Here is a 21,808-nt window from a genome sequence, read left to right on the forward strand (position 1 = left end):
AGTTGCTCTATTTGGCGCGTAATTTGTTTATAAGATTTATTTACAATTTACAATTTAAATGTGGTTTACAATTACACTTACACAACATTTATGGCTCAATTGTATTTTGGATCCAGTCAACGTATTTGCCCACGAGCGTGTACACTCCTGGCCAGCCCGCCAGGCCGCAGGGCGTGGGCCCGAACGAAACCACGCCCGCCAAGAAATAGTATGTATTTACTTTGTTTGTGTCCAGGCCTATCAGCGGACCCCCGGAGTCACCGCGACACGAGTCGATGCCCTCTTTGCCGCCTGCACACATCTGTGTGTCCTCCAGCATTATGTCCTGACGGTTGTACACGGCCTGGCAGTCGTCCATTCTGGTCCCTTCCACGGCAGCCTTGAGCTTCAGATTGCTGGAGGACATCTCTTCCGTCTTTCCCCAGCCAGCCACATCCATGGTAATGCCATCAAACGTGGCTGAGCGCAGATTCACGTCCAGGGGCAGGCAAATGGGGCGCACAAAGTCGGTGTACTCCACTTGGTTGCCCAAACGCAGCAAAGCAATGTCGTTAACCTGGTTTTTAGAGCTGGGAATGTAGGAGGGATGTGGTATAGTCCGCTCGACAGGCACATCCAAGTGCGCAGGGGCACAGTCCTTCATGCCCCGTACGTCCAACTCGCAGTCGGGATCGGTGGCGGTGTCCCACTCGCCCAGGCGCACACCAGTCAGTCGCCAGTCGGCGGGCAGCGCCTTACCATTGACACAGTGCGAGGCCGTCACCACATACCGAGTGCTGATCAAGGAGCCACCGCAATGATGGCCTTTTTTGCCGGCGGCTACGGAATAGAAAAAATGAAAAGAGGAATGAAATGAAATAAGGCGTCGGACGTATCTTAGGCACTCACTCTTGGTGTATTCTATTAATGCCATCCAGGGGAACTCGTCGATTTTGGTTCGGACGCCACCGTAAATACGATTGGACAACAGATTGCCGCATTGGCCGGGCAGCGGCAGCAGATTGCTATTGGTGATGTTTGGTTGGACCGATTGCTGCATCGTGGTCGGGCTGGTGTCCCGGTACCTATCCAGGCAGCAGATCAATACCTTACCGTTCGTATAGCCACACTGGCTGCGACTGAGGTAGAGTCTGTCGGTGTCACGCAGCGGGCTGGTCGTCAGCACGCCATAGAGATATTTGCAATCCTCCAGATGTATGCACAGGGCCCGTTCCCGATTGGGCGTAATGCATCGCCCATAGTTGGGCACTTGGGTGGCCTCATTGGGGAAATAGAACTCTGGGGGGCAAATGATTAAACACTGTGTGTAATTTAGTCTGAATTGAGCAAAAATGCATATCTAATTCCAAAAATAAACAACAATTCCGTTTGGCAAACAGCCTCTGAATATCTAACAACTATTAGCATTAGATTTAGATATATAGGCAATGGAACAGGTTTTGGGGTTTCAGAAGACATGTGAAGGCCCAGAGCACAAGCCAATCAGTAGTATGTACTTCCCTCCACTCTACCTTCTTCAATGTTTACTTACGACCTAACACGGCTGACAAGTTTGCTAAAATCCCACAAATAAAACAGATGTACTCTGTTTTGAACATTTTTCATGTAGTGTCTGCCTCGCTTAATCCTTTCTCAAGACGTCGTCGATTGATATCGCAGCTTGGGGCAGCTGATATCAAAATAAACACCGCGATAATGGGGGCTGATCTTCAGCTGCGAATAAAATGAGATGACTAAAACGGAATTCCCGTGGAGCAGTGCGGAGCGGCCCAAAGCGAAGCTTTGCGTGAGCTTTGATCGGAAGCTTTTGCTCTCGCTATAAAATTCGTATCAGGTATAAAGACTATTGATTTAATCTCGGTTTTTTATGATCGCTAAAATTATACTTCTACACTGTAGACTTTGGCATTGAAAGAAAGCTTTGGATGGACGCCTCCCATTGTTGCAGCTGGTCAGGTATTGGGCGTCCTGCTGATGCTCCTCTGAATCCAGTCCGAAAAGCTGCTGACCAACGTGTAAACACCCGGAATTGTGGTAACACCACACAAAGTCGGTCCAAAGGCCACAATGCCAATGAGCGTATAGCGTCCATTGATGGCCAACAGGCCAGAGGTGCCATCGTCCATGAACGGCCCACCGCTGTCTCCACGGCACACGTCATTCATCGGCTGGCCCTGGGCACACAGGTGACTGGGTGTGATCACAATCGGCTGCTGGAAGTTCTCGCTGAGAGTGGCATACGCAATCGCACAGCTGGTGGTGTTCACTATGGGCAGCCGAATAAACCGCACCGTGGATGATGTCGAATTGGTAGAGATGTTACCTGAAATTACGAATATGCTTGAATCATCGTAGGCTTTGCATTTCCCTGTTGTGGTACACCTATTCCAGTCAACTGGTAAATCCAGTCAAATCGAACGTGTGCCGTTCGATGCTAAAGCGACAATATCTGTATTAAAAAACGAACCCACACAGATACCAAAGCATATTACGACCTTGTTTCAAGACATACCTTCCGAATTCGAAGTGCTCCAGCCGGCGGCAACTCCCGTTTGCCCAATCAGCCTATTCCCGAGTGTCTCAGTGCTGTTCAAAGGTAAGCAAATGGGCGTAAAGGTACCTGAGGGGACGATAAAGTTAGTGGAGTGGCAGACATGGGGGATGGGATGGATGCACTTACTAGCCGTACTGTTGAGCCGCAGCAGAGCAATGTCGTTGGCATATCTGGGCTGGTCGAAATTCGGGTGCACCAACACTTGGTCGATGGCAAACAGATTGGAGGCATCCTCCGCATTGGCCGGTGCATCGCCGAGCCGCACATGGGATCTGGGAGTGGGGTAATAGCTGCATTAGAATGGGCGGGAGGCTTATCCCTTGCCAAAACACTTACACTTCCAGGTCTCCAACCAGGTTAACCACACAATGGGCGGCTGTCACAACATAGTTGCTGGCGATCAGCGATCCCGAGCAGCGGAAGCTGATGCGGCTGCTGCCTGAAATAGTTTTTGGAATGGATGATTCATGCGATTTCTTCTCATTCAACAGCGCCCTATCGATAATGGAGAAAAAAGGGTGTCCCTGTGCGCCAGACGGAAAACAGTCGGACGCTTGTAATGCTAATGGGCATCCTTCCCAAGGATCCGGACAACACGTTTCACAGAATGGCGGCCCACCCGCTGGCCGTCGTCCGCCATGCGGCCCAGGTCCACCCATGGGCCGTCGGGGGCGGTGCGGACCAGACCCATGTGGAGAACAACTGTGTCCGATTAGCAAGTCAGGTGGTGCTGGAGGTGCTGGTACCTCTGGCCGTAGACTACGTGGTCCTGCAGATGAGCTAGATGATGACCGGGTTGTTGCCTTTGGACCTGATGGTGGATATGGCGTTGGCCCGAACGGAGAGCGTTACGGTGATCCTGTCGGTGTTCGTGGCGGTAAACCTGGCACTGGTCCTGATGGTGGCAGCGGTGGATACGGCGGCGGTCCAACTGATGCTTCTGGCAAAGGCATTGACAGCGGATTTGGCGCCGGTTCTGGCAAAGGCTACAACAATGGTCGAGGCGGTGGCCCAGGCACAGGCACAGGCACTGGGAGCGGATATGGTGAAGCTCCTGGCCAAGGACCTGAGAGTCGTACTCTGGGCTTCGGACAAGGCCCAAATCCCAAAAGAGAAGAAACAGCATTACCTGGAGGCCGCTTGTCCATGGCCATAGCTGTGGGGCTCTTTGCCGTAGGAGTCGCTTCGACCATCAAGCTAGGAGCTTTGGCCAACGAGATGGGCTAGGATCGCTAGCAGGGGTTTATTATATTTAAAAGTTTGCAACAAGGACGACAACAAGTTTACACAATATCCAGGACACAATTAATCCAAGCATCACTTACAAGCAGGCGCTTATGTTTGCCATTCAAATTCTAAATTAGAGCAGTTCCAAGGAGTTTACGTGTGTCCTTTACTTACTTCTGTTTCTGTAGGCGATCCTAGCCAACCATGGGTATTGTCCTGCAGTGGCCTGTTCTCCTCCAAGCAATCGGCTTTCGATGCTTATTCCGCAGGAGGACACTTTCGCAGGAACAGCAGTAGGAGAAGCAGACGTGGTGGTTGACGGCAGGGCCGTGGTAAAAGGTGCCAAGGGTGGACCTTGACTCACGTCTGTGCTGGTCTCCTGTTCCCCGCCATGTCGCAGGAAGCGCAAGTCCCCGGGAAACACGATAGGCTTGTCCTCTGGGGCAGGACGCGGCGAGTGCCAATCGTTACTGCCATGGTCGATGTCGTAGTGGAATGAGTGACCGCTTCCACTGCCAAAGCGATGATCATAGAACTCTGGATCCACTGGCTGGGGACAGTTTCTTTGCTCCTTGAAGTCCCAGTAGTCGTGCAGATTCATTTCTGTTTCGTCCTGGCCAAAGGCAGGCGGAGACAGACGACTGTCGCCCCAAATCCAGCGCTCGTCCGGTGGGGCAAAACGTAGCATGCGCATGGGCCTGACCGTGGACTCATGGCGGTGTCGACTTTGGTGCTGGCTCTGAGGGCAGCAGACCAGGGGATCGATTCCTTCAAAGCCACAGCCTGCCGCGTGTACCTTCGCAAAGACAGCGGCCCGCTCTTCCGGCTGATGATGCAGCAGAAGACGGGTGAAGGCAACGCACTCTTTGATCCGGATGCAGTTGCAAGCTCGCAAACTGGCACACCCGAAATCGGCTGAAACGAGAACAGGCTTACTCAACGCTTACTCCGGCCAAGGTCGATGTCGGCCAGCGCCAAACCAGAAGTGACCCGTCTCCCGCAGCACGGCGGCAATTACTCACACACTCACTTTTTGGCTACGTTTTCGCGGTTTATTGCCCTTCGTTTTGCGGCGCTGGCCGAGCACATTTGCTGCTACTGGGAATTTCTAGCCATTGGCCGTGACCCACAAAGCGCGCTGTTCTTTAATTGGATTCAATTCCCTTTTCCGAACGAACATGCGTTCGCTTCTAGAGTCTTTTATATCGCACGCACGCACGCACATGAAAACTTTAAATAGTTACTAAGATACTCACATCGGAGGAGGCACAGAGTGCAGCACAATAGGCAGATGAGTTTCGCAAGCTGTTGACGCATTTCGTATTTTTTGTCAATCACTGATCGGAATCGAATGAATCTGTGAGCTGCCGCGAACACAACGTTTCCCGTCGATGTGCGAAATTGAAATAAATTGGTTCAATCTGTGAGCTTACATATCTTATTTCCATTTTCATTTCCATTTCGATTTCAATGTGGGGCGACAATCACAACAAAAAGAGAACACGAAAAAGCCAATTATCAAGCCATAAACTTAATTTAGACAAAAGAACGGCCGCTGCCCAAAACATCGCTCGGCAGGCAGCCTGCAGCGGCGTCTGAAGCAGGCAAAGACATTGCCGGCAAAAGCTGAGTAACCGGAGCCAAGAGCCAAGAGAACCGAACTAAACATATTTCAGTGCGTTTCCCGCGCCAAACTTGGAACCAAGTCTGCAGAATAGGATAGAATGCGTTCGCCATTGGCATTGGGGGGAACTTCTCAAATGAGCTCTTCTCGTGTATTTTATCTGTATGTGTTTAGTTTACAGTTGATGGATGCGCTTAGGATAGTTGATGAAAAAAATACGCACAAACTTAGAAATGGAATGTGAGCAGGATTATGTGACCCCAAAGTCGTTGGTTAGCTTGTGCTTTAGAACAGTAGATGTTCGGATTAGTTTTGCTTATCTCATAGAAGTCGCGAACGGCAGAACTTACATAACTAGAAATGCATGTTGTAGAATGGAATGTCATACGACTAAAAATACTTAACTACTCATTAGGCCTTCGCATTATTTGTTCTGGTTTGTCTCGGGAACAAGAAAGCACTCTGTGCATCTATGCCACCGGGGGTATCACCTCGGGAGAGGCTACCGAGACTGTAACGTTATTCTCGACCTGTTCTACAGGTTCGACGCTCGACTGGGGCTGGGGATGGGGCTGGGGATGGGGCTGGGGTTGGGGCTGGGGCGATGGCGATGGAGACGTCGAGGGCGATGTATTCACCGCACTGGTTGTCACCGTAGCCGATAAATAATGGCCATTTACATCAGCATTGCAATCGTCGCCAGCAGACGCACGCTGCTCATTGTCGTCCTCGTCGTCGTCATCAACTGGCGTTTCTTGACGCAATACCGCTGCTAAATGGTTATCATTATCTGCTTCTGCCTCCACCGCCTGGTTGGGGGCCGGAGCCTCGAGAGACGCCGCATCTGCTGCTGGAGCCGCTGCTGGAGTTGGCACAGCAGCTGCGACTGCAGCAGGCTGCTCCAGTTCGATGTCTTCGCCCGCTGCTGCTCCATTTTCATTTAAATGAACGGCTACGTCACCATTGTGCACGCCGCCATGGTGCCCCTTTAGCTCATTGATGATCTTTTCCCCCACTTTCGAGTCGATTTCGTTGATCTTTTCCTGCAGCTGGCATTTGAACTCGATCGGCCACTTGGGGCTCCATTCACGAAACAGCTTAATCTGTTGACAATGCACAGTTAGATTGGGCTGCTGGTCGCCGGGGCTGGGAACTTTCTAATACTTACACGACACTGGAACAAGCTCATGGGCTTGTCCTGCACGCCTGCGGTTGCCAAGGCGTTTACAATGCCATTCACATGTACACTGGAGCCTCTGGTTAGGTATTCCACAAACACATACACAAAGTCGTCGCGCTGCAGCTCGCTCCACTCGTGAAACCATTGAATAATGTAACGGAATTCCCCGTCTATTGATAGATTGCTCATGGACATCATTTACGTTTGATTACGCGTCTGTTTCCCACGATATTGCACCCCCGCACTCGCTCACAATCACGGGCTTGATACTTTTCAATTGCAATGATGCGCTGGATTGAACTGAGCTGGGACTGTTTCTGGTGCTGCTTGCCACTGCAATGCCACACTCAACTATACTATACTCTGCTGCTCAGCGCCTCCAAAGTTTCTATACCAACAATAAAACCCGTTTCTAAGTTTTCTCGCAGCTCCGCTTTGTATAAATCCGACTCAAGTCAGCTGTTTGCACGATATCGTTATCGACGAGCTGCACCTGTAGTAAGACGTCTCAAATAAGCATAAATCAACGAAATAAGAAAACAGATATTAAATAAAACATTTATTCAAATGTTTAGCCGTTAGAGTTAGCATTACTGACTAGATTATTGCTTTTGTCGTGTAGAGAATTTCATATCGATATGATGTTTCAAAGCACCAGTGCTGCCGATTACGCTCTTTTTCCGTCAGATCTGGCTTTTTTTGACGACCATATGCGGGAATTCTGGATTTTTATAAATGTGTTTCGCTTTTTTTCAGCTTTTTTGCTACCGATTACATAAAGTGGCCGGTTCATCATTATTTTTTCACGATAGTTGCCAATACCACCACTAGTTTAACAGATAATTTAGAAATTCTAAAACTTTTTTTTACTATTTTTCGTCAACAAAATCTTGTGCTCAAAGAAAAATGGAATTGGCAAAATTTTCGATTACCCTAAAGATAAAAATATTCATAAATTGAATGCAAATATAGCGATATTAATTTAATTAATTAATTAAATATCAGCGACAGCACCATGTTTTCGAGGCTTACATCTTATAAAGATTCTGGTAAAAGCAGCTGATTTTTTGACATGACAGCTGTTGCACTGCAAATGCTATCATTGCCGCAGATATTGAGCGGGTTTAAGCCAGGTTAATCTGGATAAGACAAAACTAAGGAAATCCATGAAAGGATATTACACTTAATTCTGTTTTTACATGGTAGATTGGTTCCTGAAAAAACTGTGTAAAAACAGAATTAGGTGTACTAGTTTTTACTGTAGGTGTACTGTTGGCTACGAGGTGCCACATAATTACATAAGCATAATTGGTACGACCTTGTCGTACGATGCGAATCAGAAGATAGCCCCCAAAGAGCTGGATGAGTTAATGAAAATAATACAAAATACATTTTAAATATCACTTTAATATAAAATTGTTAACACCATTATTTACGATTTTATTTAATTTTTTTTTTAAATTTTCAGCTTTTTTCGTTTTTTTCAAGTTAGAAACAGCTTTTATTTCTGATAAAAGTTGGCAGCACTGCACAGCACTAGCAGTATTCAACCTGTCGTTTGCCAACATTGCCTTTGAACATTTTCAGACAGTAAATAACTTTTAGAAAATCACTTATTACAACAAAAGATATGTCTTCGTCCAAGCTAGAAACACAGAAAGCGGCTGGCGAAAGCTACAAAAAACAGCCGGGCGCAGATAACGCGGAGATTACGGACAGCAAGGAACCAGAATCGGTATTAGAAGAGGGCGGCCCAAAAAATGATCAAGATTTTGCCGCGGCCGAGCAGTACAAAAATCAGGGAAATGATTTGCTCAAAAGTAAGTGACACACTTCAATTTATAACATACACCGTGCCATTCCCAGATTGCAGATTGCATGGACATCCATATGCGTTGCAAAACCATACATTCCGAGTACCTTTTTCAACCTAACCTGAAAACGGGAACAAAAACTATCACTGTGCTATAATTTACAAGTCCCCAAGTTCCAAGCGCCTAGCATATCATGAGAGAACAATTAGTAATGTTACTGACCCAATTTCCTTCGATTTCTCAACATGCGAACAGCCAAGGAATTTACAAAAGCCATCGACATGTATACCAAAGCCATAGACCTGTATCCCAACAGCGCGGTTTATTATGCCAACCGATCGTTGGCTCATCTGCGCCAGGAAAGCTTTGGCTATGCCCTGCAGGACGGTGTGTCGGCGGTGAAAGCAGATCCTGGATACCTGAAGGGATACTACCGTCGGGCAGCGGCGCATATGTCGCTGGGAAAGTTCAAGCAGGCGCTATGCGACTTTGAATTTGTAAGTAGAACCTCGCCAGCACAGTTCAACATATAAACAGCCGTTGAATATATTTACAGGTAGCCAAGTGCAGACCCAATGACAAGGATGCTAAGCTCAAATTCACGGAGTGCACGAAGATTGTGAAAATGCGTGCCTTCGAGCGGGCCATTGCAGTTGACAAGCCCGAAAAAACCCTCTCAGAGATGTACAGGGACATGGAAACCATAAGTAAATAGCCACTATTAGTATTATGCAGCTTATGTATAATTATATGGGCATTCCAGCTATTGAGGATGACTACAAAGGACCACAACTGGAGGATGGAAAAGTAACCTTGCAGTTTATGAAGGATCTGATGGAGCATTACAAGGAACAAAAGCGATTGCATCGGAAATTCGCCTACAAAGTGAGAATGCGTAAGCCAAGGAAGATCGAAAACACGACATAAATCCCTCCCATTTTAGATACTCTGCGAAATTGATACTTACATGCGAGCCCAGCCCTCTCTGGTGGACATCACTGTGAAGGATGAGGATAAGTTTACGATTTGCGGTGACATACACGGCCAGTTCTATGATTTGATGAACATCTTCGATATAAATGGTCTGCCATCCGAGAAGAATCCCTATTTGTTCAATGGCGACTTTGTGGACAGAGGCTCCTTCTCTGTGGAATGCATTTTCACGTTGTTTGGCTTCAAACTGCTTTATCCCAATCATTTCTTCTTATCCCGCGGTAAGTTAAAACTCACCAAAAAGTCAATTAAGTCCTTTGAACAATATCCTACTGATTCTAGGTAACCACGAGAGTATCAATATGAACCAAATGTACGGGTTCACGGGCGAGGTAACAGCTAAATACACTAGCACCATGGCGGACATATTCACGCAAGTGTTCAACTGGCTGCCACTGTGCCACTGCATCAATCAGAAGATACTGGTGATGCACGGCGGCCTCTTTTCCTCGGATAATGTCTCACTGGACAACATCAGGAGAATCGAGCGAAACTGTCAGCCACCCGAGGAGGGACTCATGTGCGAATTGTTGTGGTCCGATCCACAGCAATGGATGGGCCGAGGGCCGTCCAAGCGCGGTGTCGGCATACAGTTTGGCCCAGATGTAACTGAAGCATTCTGTAAGCTGAATAACTTGGACTATATCATACGCAGCCACGAAGTTAAGGATATGGGCTACGAGGTGGCACACAACGGACAATGCATCACCGTCTTCTCTGCCCCGAACTATTGGTAAGTAATCAACGCTTAACCTTTTTCCTAAAGACAAACTATGTTCTTATATTCTTTTTAGTGATACTATGGGCAATATGGGCGCATTTATTACAATTACGGGTAACGACATGAAACCAAATTACACATCATTCAAGGCTGTGGTAAGAATTGAAGCAAAAAATGTTCTCAAAAAGTCGTTTTCTTGACAATATTTTTGTTTTGTTAATTTTGTTTAGCCACATCCCGATGTCAAGCCGATGGCCTATGCCAACAGCTTAATGCACTGGCTGGCGTAGTCATAGAAGTCGAGTCAGTTCCCAAATAACTACAATAGCTAAACACATACTCCCTCACACACAAATACACACACACACATCTGCAAACAAACAGCTTGAGAACCCACACAACCACAGAGCAGTCAGACAGCTTGCAACGAACAAAGAAAATTCAGAAATAGGATGCAGAGGATTCTGGAGATGCTCAATAGACTTTTATACACACACTGCAACGGGCTGATTCACTACTTAAGTGCGACGAGCACTGCGAGTCACGAGAGGCGTAAAAAGGATCACAATTACACAAAAGATTCAAACGGAAACGGAAACAGAAACAGCAATCATTTTATAAAATTCAGCTATATTTGATACTGATACAGATCGAGGATGTTTTAGTGTATAGTGGCTTTAGAAGTCGGATGCTAAGTTTTATCGGTGCCAAGCATCTGCGCGGTTGCACGTACGAGTGTAAGTTGAGAAGGAAATGAGAAATGAAATTAAAATGTTTGTTCATGCATAGCATTTAGTCATTGGCCACCAAAATCCCAGTACAGTATACATATGCATACATAAATATACCATACAAACAAATATATGAAATTCAATTCGGTTTTTGTTCTAAATGCTCCTTCTCCTTCCTCCTCCAACAACTGTGTATAAATTATTTTTTGTTTTTTTATCCTTGCCTTGTTTATATTATAAAAGTCACTTTAATAAACATATTCAAGTTACAGAGATATCTCCAATCAAAGCTTTTTCGATATTTTCCTCCTCCTTGCGCTTCAGAAGAGAGAATCAATCAATAATCCAAGAATATTATTACCATAATATAATGTGTATCAAATATGTACTATCTGATCCGAAAACAATGCATTAAAAGACACTTAGCATTAAAGCCTGTAATGTTAATCGAGTGAACAGAATACAGAATAGAGCAATTGTGAAATAATATAGTTAAAGTGTCCTGTTCTTTATTACTGCAAGTCTGCTCCGCTGGCTATGCTAAAGCCCATGGAACCAAAGATCTGGCTGACATTTGTCTTGCTATCTTTGAGGTGCGCCCGCTGGAGCAATGTTACATATACAAAGGGGCCATTATAGGCAGCCAGCTGGAGGAAAAATTCTCGTGCCAACGTCTGCAGCTCTGGGGGTTGGGCCTGGGACAGGTACAGCGCCACAGTGGTCAGCAGCTCGTGCAGATGTTTCCCTTCCAGCTGCAAGCCTAGTATAAGGTCTCCCAAGCTCTGCAGCAACAACAGTTGCAGCTTGTACTCCTGAGTTTGGGCCAGCGGGGTTTCGCTCTTGCTGTGCACGCTGGCCACCTTGAGGAACTGCTTCAGTTGAGGTATGACATCGCTAACAAGAGAAAACACAATTTTGAGGATTGCTAATTTGAGGCAAGCTTCTATTTTGTGCTCACCTGAGACTTCGTTTCGCTATAAAATCCTTCGCATGGATCCCAAGTAGATGCAACAATGTGAAACAACGGTTCAGCACCAAGGCGTCCTTCTGCCGAAACTTCTCCACGAGCGGCTGCCAAATGAGATGTACTAGTGGCAGGAGTTCGTTCTCATAATCGGCCAGAAGGGGCACACCACTGGCAAAACATTCCAGGGCGACAATCTGCTGCGACTGCTCAGCAGTCGAGATAAACTTTATGACTTGTCCTAGAATATCTTTTATGATTTCAATATGTCGCGGTAGACCGGGCTTTATAGGTTCCGGCTCTGTATCGGACTCCGGCAAGTCTTCCGCCACCGGTTCGTCCATGTTGATGTCGGCGTTTTCATCTTGTAGGAGCTGTGGCTTTTCAAGAACATGAAGCCAAGTGCTCAACACGCTCTGATCCTCATCAACCTGCATGGGTAGCTGCTCGGCATTAATCTCCGCCGTTGTGTCGCTATGCCAGTGGCTGACATGCTTTAGGAATGCATTAAATACGCGCAGATAAGACTGAACATTGCCCGTCTGATGAGACTTGGAACACTCCTCGCGAATGGTCTGGAAAATGCTGTCCAGATGAGGCACATTGCCCCGGCTGCTATACTGCAAGACCACGGTGAGAATGTCCACGGCAGCGGTGCTCTCTTGTGACTGGAAGTTAAAAAAATTAGACACATTTAAGATGGCGTTTGGCATAGATTACTCACCCTCTTGAGCAAAGCATTTAAATGAAAGGTGATATAGTCTGTCGAGCACTCTATGAAATGCGAGGGCTCTGCGTATTTTAGTGCCAACTGCATGGACACAAAGGCAAATGTGGCTGCATGGTGGACAAAGGTATTACTGCTGGCTAACTTCAGCAGCACTCTGTGCAAACTCAAGAATATATGGCGGTCGAAGGTGTCGCCAATGAACTTTGCGCAATGTCCCACCGCATCCAGAATTAGGCAAGTGTGCAGCACATTAAATTGGGCATCCGCAATGCTCACACGACTGTGGACAACCTCAGTCTGCTCGTCATCCGAATCACAGTCTTGGGTACGCACCTCGACAGCGGACGAGTAGAGTCCGGGTGTGCGGTCCTCAAACCATTGCGTGGGCTGAAGAAATTAACTTGTTATTGTTTCTCTCGTTGTTTAAGACCTTGGTACCTACCTTGTAGACCTTGAGGCGCCAGGCCGCGTCCGGCTGCAGTGCCAAGCTCCAGTGTTCGTCGCGGAGGATCTGCTCAAGCAAAAGTTCAGCCAGAACTAGGCGACTTTCGCGTGCTGTCTTTGCTTGCGGCGACACCATCATTGTTAAGAGTAAAATAGACTCATTCATGGCCGAAGATCTCTGCACTACTAGATCCTGGCAGTAATCGAAGATGATCCGATTTATGGCCGGCTCAGCGCCCAGCAACGCTACAATGTCCGATAGAATATCCACAGTACGCTTTGAGCTGACATGCTTGAACTGACGCCAAGGCAACTTCACGAATTCGGCAGCCAGCTCTTTGGATTTTCCGTCTTGGATACGACGCAGTGAGTACTCCTCGTTCAAAAGATCGCGGGTTGTGCGCATATCGAGCGCTGTTAGCAAACATGTAACGAACATTTCAAGGTTTTTGGGAACCAGGAGAAACAACTGCAGCTTTTCCGCATTGACGTTGCGCAGAAATCCCTTCAAGAAAAGCAGCTCAGCGAACTGCTCGTTGTCTTCACCGCGGTGCAAGACGCGTGGCCATTTGTTGAGGTGGGCATCGAGCAGTAGCTCTGCATTCTCATCGAATATATGCTGGCTGTTGGGCTGCTGCTGCAGCTGCAAAAGCGTGTCCTTACACAACTGGGATATCTTCCGGTCGTCGTCTTCGGAAAGGGCCAACACGCTCTCTAATATATGTATAAAGTTGCTTCGCAGATTGTGGGCACAGTCTGTGAGGAGAAGGCAGCACATTTCAGCATAGGTGCTGCGCACACTGGGCGACGTGTGGGCACGCAGGATGCTCGTTTCCACAAGAATAGGTCGAATGCGTCGCGAAGTGGCCATCACCCAAGAAAGAGAACGCCGGTCCTTCTGCATTTGATGCAGGTGCTCCTCTTTCTCTTCGGCCGTGGAACTTTTGTTGCCAAAATAGTTGTACTCGCAGGCCTCAGCCGGACAGTCCTTAGAGTTGTTGAACAGATTTCTGAAGGCATTCACGTCATAGCGCAGCTTTTTGAACTCATCGGTGGTTTCTTCAAACATGATGCAGATGATTCGCCCCAATGCCTGAATAGACATCTACGAGGAACAAAATGAATATTAATTCGTTTTTTTAGGGCCGGCGCATACTTACCGATTTAATGGTCTCGCCGACTTTTTCATCTTTCAAAGACGTCTTAAACAACACAATAAGAACTTTGGGTAGGAAAATGAATATTGTATTTGCCACCTGGCTGCGCAGCACCACATCGCAACGATCCGACTCATTGTGGACGTAAAAAAGGACCATCAGGCATTGCAGAGCTGCCTTGACCAGATTCCGATATTTCTCAGCCTCAATGATTTCGAGCAGCGTGAGCAATATCTGCCCAATGACCACCACCGTCTCGTTTGTGTAGAATGCCTCAATCACATCCGTTGTACAGCGACTAAGTGCCTCGTGTATGCACAGAACTGCTGCCAGCTTAATTTCCTCGGAGAGATCTGGCCGCATGACGGCTCCTTTGGAGTCTCGTATTTGTTGTAGCACCACGACCAGTATGGAGCGCAGCCCCTTCTCATCGGCCAGATACGAGTGCGAGACTATGTTCCTCAAGCAGTTCATCAGGCCGGTGCGCAACTCCTGGCTCTCACTATGGCGAGGAGTAAAGACTATATAACAATGCTTTGAAGCAGATGTGGAGTCACTTACCCGGTTAGATCATTGAGCTTGACCACCAGGGGAACCACGGTCTGAACCTGGTAGATGCGCATTTCCCCAAAGTTGAATCCCTCGATTTCTCTTTCTACCAGCGACAACGTGTCCTTTCTGGGGTCTTTTATAAAACCTTCTATTGCAGGCTTTATACGGGTCACATACCTCTCTAAGTGCATCATTTTGGCCACTCGCAGTTGCAAATGCCATTAATTCGATCCGGCAAATCAAAACAAAAATCGCACAATTTTGAACAAACAGCTGATCTGTTCACCCTCGAACCAACGCCATTGCTATCGAAAAACAATCGCAATATCGCGCCTTCCTCCCAGACACCGTGGGGAATTCAAAAGTTTCAACGAAGGCGCTATTCGCAAATTTATTATTATTGTTAATACATTTGGTTTTTAATTGTAGAACTCGTGCTGGGCCTCATCCTTGCGCACGCTTGCTTTGTAGCCTTTTTCCAAATCCTTTGCATTGACGACATAACGATTCTCACGAACGGCATGCATGCCGGCCTCCTGGCATATGGCATTAATGTCTGCGTTGGATATCTTCTCGGGACGTGCTATTATGTCCTCCAAGTCAACGTCCTCCCCCAGATTCATTTTGGAGGTTATGGTCGTGAAGACCAAACGCTTCTGACGACGATCCGGCAAGGGAAACTCTATCTTACGGTCCATGCGCCCCGGACGGAGCAGAGCCGGATCTAGAGTGTCAGCCCGGTTAGTGGCCATAATCACCTTAACGTTGGTTGTTTCATCGAAGCCGTCCATTTGGTTGAGAAGCTCTAGCAGTATGCGCTGAACTTCGCGATCTGCTCCGGTTTGTGCGTCAAAGCGCTTGGTGGCGATGGCATCGATTTCATCAATAAAGATGACCGACGGAGAATTCCGCTTTGCCAGGCGGAAAAGGTCGCGCACCATACGCGGCCCCTCGCCCAAGTACTTCTGAACAAACTCCGAGCCCACAACACTCATAAAGTTGGCGGTTGTGTGGTGTGCCACAGCCTTGGCCAGCATAGTCTTGCCGCATCCCGGCGGGCCGTAAAGTAGGACGCCACGAGGAGGGTCAATGCCTGAGGCGGACAATTCAAAAGTTAACCTACAAAATAAGTTATGATAGGTACCCACCAATTTGCTTATAAAGATGAGCATGCGTGAGTGGCAGCTCAACCGCCTCGCGAATCTCTTGCTTCTGCATGTCGAGACCACCAATGTCCGAGTAGCTCACATCGGGCTTCTCATCCGCCGATAGCATAGAGATGGTGCTGTCAGCGTCTTGCGGCACCAAATCCACCAAACAGTTGCTCTGCTTGTGCAGGGCCACCGATGCCGACGGCTTGAGTTGCTCTCTGTCAATGGTGGACAGAACACGGACATAGTAGTTTGAGCCAGTGGTAGAAGCTACGATGCCATTGTTTGCATCAACTGGCTCTAGAAACTGGCCAATAATCAAGGGTACTGCTTTAATACGCTTCACCTCCTCTTGGGCGTGTATGAATTCCTTCTTCAAATTACGTTGCTCCTCTATAATGTAATCTTCTTGCACCTGGATAAGCTCCAACTCCATCTGCAGTTTCTTGTATATCACATACAGATCCTTGATTTCTAAACCTGCGTAATTTTGCAAATTCTTGTTGTGAAACAATGCGAGGTCTTTCATCGTAATTTTTTTTTTTTGCAGTTTCCAGAAACAAGATGAAGTAAAGAATGACTTGAATATTTAAAAACCAAAACGGAGATAGTGGCGCCACTCGATAGTTGTGAATGGAATGATTTAAAAAATCGATAGTATCGATAGAAAAGTTTGAAAAGCTATTTTTCAAGCAAAATTAGATAAATCCTTATTTTTTGTATCGGTGATCTATATGGTGGTAAAGCTGATTGCTGAGCGATCGGCAAATATCAAAAGCCTTTTTTTTATTTCTCTTCCAAAAAAAAACAGACCTGCCTGCCAACATTTGAACCTTGAACTATTTATATGCGAACGTGCTACTTTTCAAAAAGGTAACCATGCTCAGCACAAACTTCAAATTTTCTTGGCTCAAGCAGTTTTGCACCGTTAAATTTAAGCAGTGGGCATAGGAGTAGGTGTCGTTTTTAAAGAATTGTCAGTTACAATAACACCCACTTGACCAGATCCTTTCGTAATGAGTTGGCTATGTTTTCTGATGAATGAATAAAGGTATCTTCAAGTTTTTCGGTTGACACCACTGCACTTTTCAAAATCAAAGTAGAGTTTGGGTATCATGAATAGTAGCGAAACCATCGATAGTAGCGAAACAAAACATCGATACTATCGATAGTGCAATCGATAGTTTGACACCTCCTCTAAGCTGTATCACGGACCTGTTGTTTTGTTCTTGTTCTTGTTGTGGTTGCTGTTTCGTCTTCTATTTATATATTTCGATTTATTTTGGAACAACGTATTGTATTCCATATAAGCCATATATGTATTTAAATGCTGGTTCTTTGCGAATGCCCTGTAGAATAGTCGTTGAAGTGTAGTTTTTTCAAAACAAAGAGAGTGCGATACCGGCCGGAACCTTGGCTATTGATGATAGAATCATCATAACAAGACAAGTCCAAATATATATACATATCTATAAATTGATGTCAAAACAAACATGGCCATTATGTAATGGTCCAATACTGACTCCAGCTTTTAAGCATTTTTGATACACCAACGACGATACCGAAAGATGGGCGTGGATATGCTGGTGCTTCTAACGGCGGCGGCCCATCTGGTCTACACGCCCTTTACCAAAGTGGAGGAGAGCTTTAACTTGCAGGCCATGCATGACATTTTGTACTTGCGCAGCAATTTCACTCAGGTAATCAAACTTAAGCCACGCCACTTAATACCCCATTCGTATCACTAATACACGTTCTGCATCTCTAATCCATCAGTATGATCACCATGAGTATCCTGGCGTAGTACCCCGCACCTTTATTGGCCCGCTGGTGGTATCAATGCTGTCGGCACCATTTGTGCTGCTCTTCGAGACTCTGAGGCTCAATAAGTTCTGGGCACAATATGTAGGTAAAAGCATTTTGTACATTAAAATGTCGCCTCTTTTAATTCTTGTTAATATTCCAGTGCGCCTTGTGTTAGCAGGAGCCATTTCCCTAGCTTGGAACAACCTGCGTCAGGCTGTGACAAAGATCTACGGGGTGGACGTGCGTCTCTGGTTCACGGCCATAACAATAACGCAGTTTCATTTCATGTTCTACATGACGCGTCCACTGCCCAACATATTTGCTTTGCCCATAGGTAAGTATTCAAAGTGCCTGTATGGCCAATTAACTAAAAAATGTTGATGTTACAGTGCTCTATGCTATTGCTTATTGGATGCGCGGCCAACAGAAGCCATTCATTGTGTGCTCTGGCATTGCCATACTGGTCTTTCGATCGGAGTTGGCCCTTTTTTTGGGACTACTGCTGGCCATTAACTTACTGCAGCGGCAGCTGTCCATTGATAGGTGTGTTGATGAATCCCATAGCTAACTATTGACCATCTGACTATTCACATTATCCTAAGGCTGTTGAAGATTGCTTTGCCAGCGGGCGTTTGCATTTTGGCCGCCTCAGTGCTCGTGGACTCGTTCTTCTGGCGGCGCCTACTCTGGCCCGAGGGTGAGGTACTATGGTATAATACCATTCTTAATAAGAGCTCAAACTGGGGCACGTCACCGTTCCTTTGGTACTTCTACTCGGCCCTGCCTCGGGCTATGGGAGCATCGTTATTATTTGTACCAATCGGTTGTGTCCTAGAGCCCAGAATTCGTCCCTTGGCTTTGTCAGCGCTGGCCTTTGTACTGCTCTACTCTGTACTTCCCCACAAAGAGCTGCGTTTCATCATATATGTATTTCCTGTGCTAAACATAGCCGCAGCTTGCGCCTGCCAACGCATGTAAGTGAGAAAAACTACTCGGGTATTACCAGATTCATTATTCTTCTTCCCTCAGATGGATGAACTGTGCCAAGTCGACGTGGCATAGCTGCCTGGCTTTGGGGTCCGTTGGTCATCTTCTACTAAATGTCTTTGTGACCGTGTTTTTGCTTGTCATTTCGGGAACAAACTATCCGGGCGGAGCGGCCCTGTCTCGGCTGCATCGCTTGGAGAGCGCCACCCCTAATGTGTCGGTACACATTGCCAACTTGGCTGCCCAAAGTGGGGTGTCCCGTTTCATGGAAATTCGTGATGAATGGACCTACAGCAAGGATGAGTCTATGAATTACACCCAAGCTGAAATAGCCAGATATACCCATCTTCTGGTGGAAGCCAAAAACAAGCATAACACGGAGCTATGGTCATCGCTGCAGGATGATTTCGACACCTTGGAGTTTGTCGATTGCTTCAACAGCATAGGCATACAATACAATTCCCTGTTGCCGGTTCGAGTTAAGACAAAGCCTTGCATAGGCATCCTCAAGAAACGGGCAACGACGCCGCCGCCAATACTGAAAGAGAAAACCAAACCAAAAGTAAAAAAGACAAAAGTGCTGGAGCCTACACCAGTAACAGCAGATCCAGTGCCCGCAGTGGAGATCCCCAAGGAAAATAAAGTGCCTGAAGCCAAGCATGACCAGTTTCTAGATCTGGATGATGATGACGGCATTGTGGCGACTGTGGAAGAGACCTCCATTGAGCTCAATGCTAAAATTGATCCTGACGTTGACGCACCCGATGCTCCAACTAAGGAAATCAATTTTCTGGAACTACGAAACCTGGCCCTGGGACAAGCCTCGCGAACATCGAGGGCGGCAACCAAGCTGAAGATACGCCAGATTATCGAGCAGCACTATCGCGCTAAGGGCAAGGATATCGAAAACGACTCCTCGGAGCCGACGCCAAAGACCACAGGTGCCACTGGCGGGCGACCTGGAATAAGACAGTCTGTAAAATCAATAATTAAGCAGGAAAAAATCAAAGAGATGATTGAGCAGATTGCAACAATGGACCTCACGCGCATCTGCGATTTGGAAAAAACGTCAACGAAGGACTGTTTAAAACAGGTAATCGACAAAATAGACGACGAGAACAGGAAAACCAAATGATCGACGATCGTGCTGTAATAGATCTAAATAAAAGTTTATAATTGTGTGTGTTGGACTTATAAAAAATAAAAAGTTAAATCTTAATTCAAAATTCGATAGCTAGTTCGTTGTTTTTTGTTTTTGTTTTTAAATTAGTAGTGTGGCAACTCTTAAATAAGTGGGCTGCCAGAGGGTTTGTTTACTTATTCAACAAAATTATATATTTTCGGCAAAATTCAAGTTTTTTTTATATCGCTTTTTAGACCTTGGGTAAGTAATTAATTACGGTAGCGGTGATTAGCACAGAAATCGTGATTAGTATTTTATTGATTAAAAATCAAGTAAAAACGATTGATTTGATAAAAAAAAAAATTCTTGAAAAAGGCCGTGTCTAGACGCAGGTCATTTTAAGGTCATTTTTCCGTGTCTAGACGCAGGTCAGATGAAGGTCATGTCGCAAACTGGCGTGCATGTATGTAAAATGTCAAGTAAAGTGAAGTTACGTGTGTGTTCGAATTTGCGAATGCGGTGAGAACAGAGAAAGTAGTTTCCACGACCGACGGCGACAAACTGTGCTATGCTTTTTTATCAGCCTGCAAGCCCACACAAAAGCTTTGCTTCTTTCTCGCTCGGCGAGCTTTTGTAGCGTCCAAAACAGCTGTTATCCCAAGTTTTCTTTTTCTTTCAGTCAGGGCACACGAAAATGGAGCTAACTGGTTGGGTAAAAAACTATGATTGGGGACGCAAGGGGATCAACTCGGCCGTCGCCCAACTGGCCATGGCCAACGATCCGGACTTTACGCTGAATGAGGAGGAGAGCTATGCGGAAATGTGGATGGGCACACACATCTGTGGGGTGTCAGTGGTGAAGGAAACTGGCGAGACTTTGGATCGGGTGCTGAAAAAGGACTTGCCGTACCTGTTCAAGGTGCTGAGCATAAGCAAAGCCCTGAGCATACAAGTTCATCCAAATAAATGCGAGGCCGAACGCTTGCACAAGGAACGTCCAGAGATCTACAAGGACGACAATCACAAGCCAGAGTTGGCCATAGCTTTGACTCCGTTTGTGGCTCTAGTTGGATTCCAGCCCGTCGAGGACATTCGAGACTTTATTGACGAGTTCCAGCCCCTTTCAAAGCTCATCGGCAAGGAGGCTGTGGATAAACTGCATCAAAGTCCCAGTTCCGAGACCCTTAAACTGTGCTATGAGAAGCTGATGAATTCTAAAGAGGCTGACGTGGCCAAGTGCATTAAAGATATAGCCAAAAACTATCAGAGAGGTAAGTCCAACTAAATCCAGGTAGACCCCCATGTAAACTATTTTCTTACAGAACTGAAATTCAATGAGCTTCTGAACGTGTTCAACAAGATCAACGCGGACTTTCCTGGGGATGTGGGCGTGCTATCGCTTTTCTTCTTGAATCTGGTACACTTGCAACCGGGCCAAGCCATTTACCTGGGTGCCAATGAGATTCACGCGTATCTGGACGGCGACTGCGTCGAGTGTATGGCCTGCTCGGACAATGTGATACGCGCTGGGCTCACGCCAAAGTATAAAGACGTAGAGCAGTTGATTGCCTCTGTCATCTTTGAGGGCGCAGACGCTGGCCGCAAGCTCTTCTTGCCCTATCACATTGACGAAAACGTCCAGGTGTACGTCCCACCCGTGGACGACTTTGCGGTGATTCATGTGGCCATTAAGCATACCGTTGAGAACTATAAGTTGCAAGTTCAGCCATACGGGTCCATTCTCATAACGCTTGAGGGCTCGCGCACATTGCGGCTAAACACCAGTGCCGGCCTCAAAGAGATTGTGTTGACGCGCGGCAGCATTGTCTACATTCCAGTGGAGGCAGCGCCGGAAATTGAATTTTCCCCAGCCGAAGATTGTGGCGAAAACTTCACCTGCTATATAGCGACATACAACTATTTTCGAGTGGCATAATTGTAATCCAAACCTTCTGTAAAGTGCAATAAATTCATTTGATTTCATATAATTGCAATTTAACAGCTATGTGGCAATAATAGAAGCAATAAAATAAGTTATCTAATCAGTATA

General features: G+C 46.6%; 9 protein-coding genes across 10 annotated transcripts; 4 read left to right on the forward strand and 5 right to left on the reverse strand.

The window, feature by feature from the left end:
• Window positions 1–19: 19 nt before the first annotated feature.
• Window positions 20–1,747, reverse strand: LOC117187198 (serine protease easter). Its single transcript, XM_033389339.1, has 3 exons — window positions 1,532–1,747; window positions 889–1,278; window positions 20–819 (listed from the first exon to the last, which is right to left on the reverse strand). Exons 1-3 carry the CDS (start codon window positions 1,596–1,598, stop codon window positions 89–91), a joined length of 1,188 nt encoding a protein of 395 aa, XP_033245230.1. The 5' UTR covers window positions 1,599–1,747; the 3' UTR covers window positions 20–88.
• A 114-nt stretch (window positions 1,748–1,861) lies between these two features.
• LOC108153949 (CLIP domain-containing serine protease 14D) lies at window positions 1,862–5,429 on the reverse strand. Its single transcript, XM_033389343.1, has 6 exons — window positions 5,038–5,429; window positions 3,956–4,696; window positions 2,891–2,993; window positions 2,681–2,826; window positions 2,513–2,620; window positions 1,862–2,323 (listed from the first exon to the last, which is right to left on the reverse strand). The coding sequence occupies exons 1-6, from the start codon at window positions 5,096–5,098 to the stop codon at window positions 1,953–1,955; spliced, it is 1,530 nt and encodes a 509-aa protein (XP_033245234.1). The 5' UTR covers window positions 5,099–5,429; the 3' UTR covers window positions 1,862–1,952.
• On the forward strand, window positions 2,506–3,937 carry LOC108156297. Its single transcript, XM_017287681.2, has 2 exons — window positions 2,506–2,596; window positions 3,046–3,937. The coding sequence occupies exon 2, from the start codon at window positions 3,339–3,341 to the stop codon at window positions 3,708–3,710; it is 372 nt and encodes a 123-aa protein (XP_017143170.1). The 5' UTR covers window positions 2,506–2,596; window positions 3,046–3,338; the 3' UTR covers window positions 3,711–3,937.
• A 94-nt stretch (window positions 5,430–5,523) lies between the features above and the next one.
• Window positions 5,524–7,072, reverse strand: LOC108156298 (myosin-1). The gene is made up of 2 exons (XM_033389340.1): window positions 6,574–7,072; window positions 5,524–6,508 (listed from the first exon to the last, which is right to left on the reverse strand). Exons 1-2 carry the CDS (start codon window positions 6,781–6,783, stop codon window positions 5,876–5,878), a joined length of 843 nt encoding a protein of 280 aa, XP_033245231.1. The 5' UTR covers window positions 6,784–7,072; the 3' UTR covers window positions 5,524–5,875.
• A 1,059-nt stretch (window positions 7,073–8,131) lies between these two features.
• LOC108156328 (serine/threonine-protein phosphatase 5) lies at window positions 8,132–11,305 on the forward strand. Its single transcript, XM_017287723.2, has 8 exons — window positions 8,132–8,405; window positions 8,655–8,896; window positions 8,956–9,106; window positions 9,163–9,284; window positions 9,343–9,613; window positions 9,675–10,125; window positions 10,187–10,268; window positions 10,344–11,305. Exons 1-8 carry the CDS (start codon window positions 8,216–8,218, stop codon window positions 10,401–10,403), a joined length of 1,569 nt encoding a protein of 522 aa, XP_017143212.1. The 5' UTR covers window positions 8,132–8,215; the 3' UTR covers window positions 10,404–11,305.
• LOC108156327 (TELO2-interacting protein 1 homolog) lies at window positions 11,152–14,977 on the reverse strand. The gene is made up of 6 exons (XM_017287720.2): window positions 14,701–14,977; window positions 14,143–14,641; window positions 12,981–14,087; window positions 12,533–12,925; window positions 11,803–12,476; window positions 11,152–11,738 (listed from the first exon to the last, which is right to left on the reverse strand). Exons 1-6 carry the CDS (start codon window positions 14,883–14,885, stop codon window positions 11,357–11,359), a joined length of 3,240 nt encoding a protein of 1,079 aa, XP_017143209.1. The 5' UTR covers window positions 14,886–14,977; the 3' UTR covers window positions 11,152–11,356.
• A 79-nt stretch (window positions 14,978–15,056) lies between these two features.
• LOC108157752 (26S proteasome regulatory subunit 6B) lies at window positions 15,057–16,460 on the reverse strand. Its single transcript, XM_017289933.2, has 2 exons — window positions 15,840–16,460; window positions 15,057–15,784 (listed from the first exon to the last, which is right to left on the reverse strand). Exons 1-2 carry the CDS (start codon window positions 16,369–16,371, stop codon window positions 15,111–15,113), a joined length of 1,206 nt encoding a protein of 401 aa, XP_017145422.1. The 5' UTR covers window positions 16,372–16,460; the 3' UTR covers window positions 15,057–15,110.
• A 598-nt stretch (window positions 16,461–17,058) lies between these two features.
• On the forward strand, window positions 17,059–19,816 carry LOC108155365 (probable Dol-P-Man:Man(7)GlcNAc(2)-PP-Dol alpha-1,6-mannosyltransferase). 2 transcript variants are annotated; one of them, XM_017286127.2, is made up of 6 exons: window positions 17,059–17,542; window positions 17,619–17,751; window positions 17,809–17,982; window positions 18,038–18,191; window positions 18,251–18,622; window positions 18,678–19,816. In XM_017286127.2, exons 1-6 carry the CDS (start codon window positions 17,411–17,413, stop codon window positions 19,768–19,770), a joined length of 2,058 nt encoding a protein of 685 aa, XP_017141616.1. In that variant the 5' UTR covers window positions 17,059–17,410; the 3' UTR covers window positions 19,771–19,816. The 2 variants fall into 2 exon arrangements, with proteins under 2 accessions (XP_017141616.1, XP_017141617.1); XM_017286128.2 differs by lacking the exon at window positions 17,059–17,542 and having other exon boundaries at window positions 17,658–17,747.
• A 101-nt stretch (window positions 19,817–19,917) lies between these two features.
• LOC108155367 (mannose-6-phosphate isomerase) lies at window positions 19,918–21,806 on the forward strand. The gene is made up of 3 exons (XM_017286131.2): window positions 19,918–20,019; window positions 20,438–21,029; window positions 21,081–21,806. The coding sequence occupies exons 2-3, from the start codon at window positions 20,453–20,455 to the stop codon at window positions 21,692–21,694; spliced, it is 1,191 nt and encodes a 396-aa protein (XP_017141620.1). The 5' UTR covers window positions 19,918–20,019; window positions 20,438–20,452; the 3' UTR covers window positions 21,695–21,806.
• The last annotated feature ends 2 nt before the right edge of the window (window positions 21,807–21,808 follow it).

Source organism: Drosophila miranda, chromosome 2 (assembly GCF_003369915.1).
Source record: "Drosophila miranda strain MSH22 chromosome 2, D.miranda_PacBio2.1, whole genome shotgun sequence".
NCBI lineage: Eukaryota > Metazoa > Arthropoda > Insecta > Diptera > Drosophilidae > Drosophila > Drosophila miranda.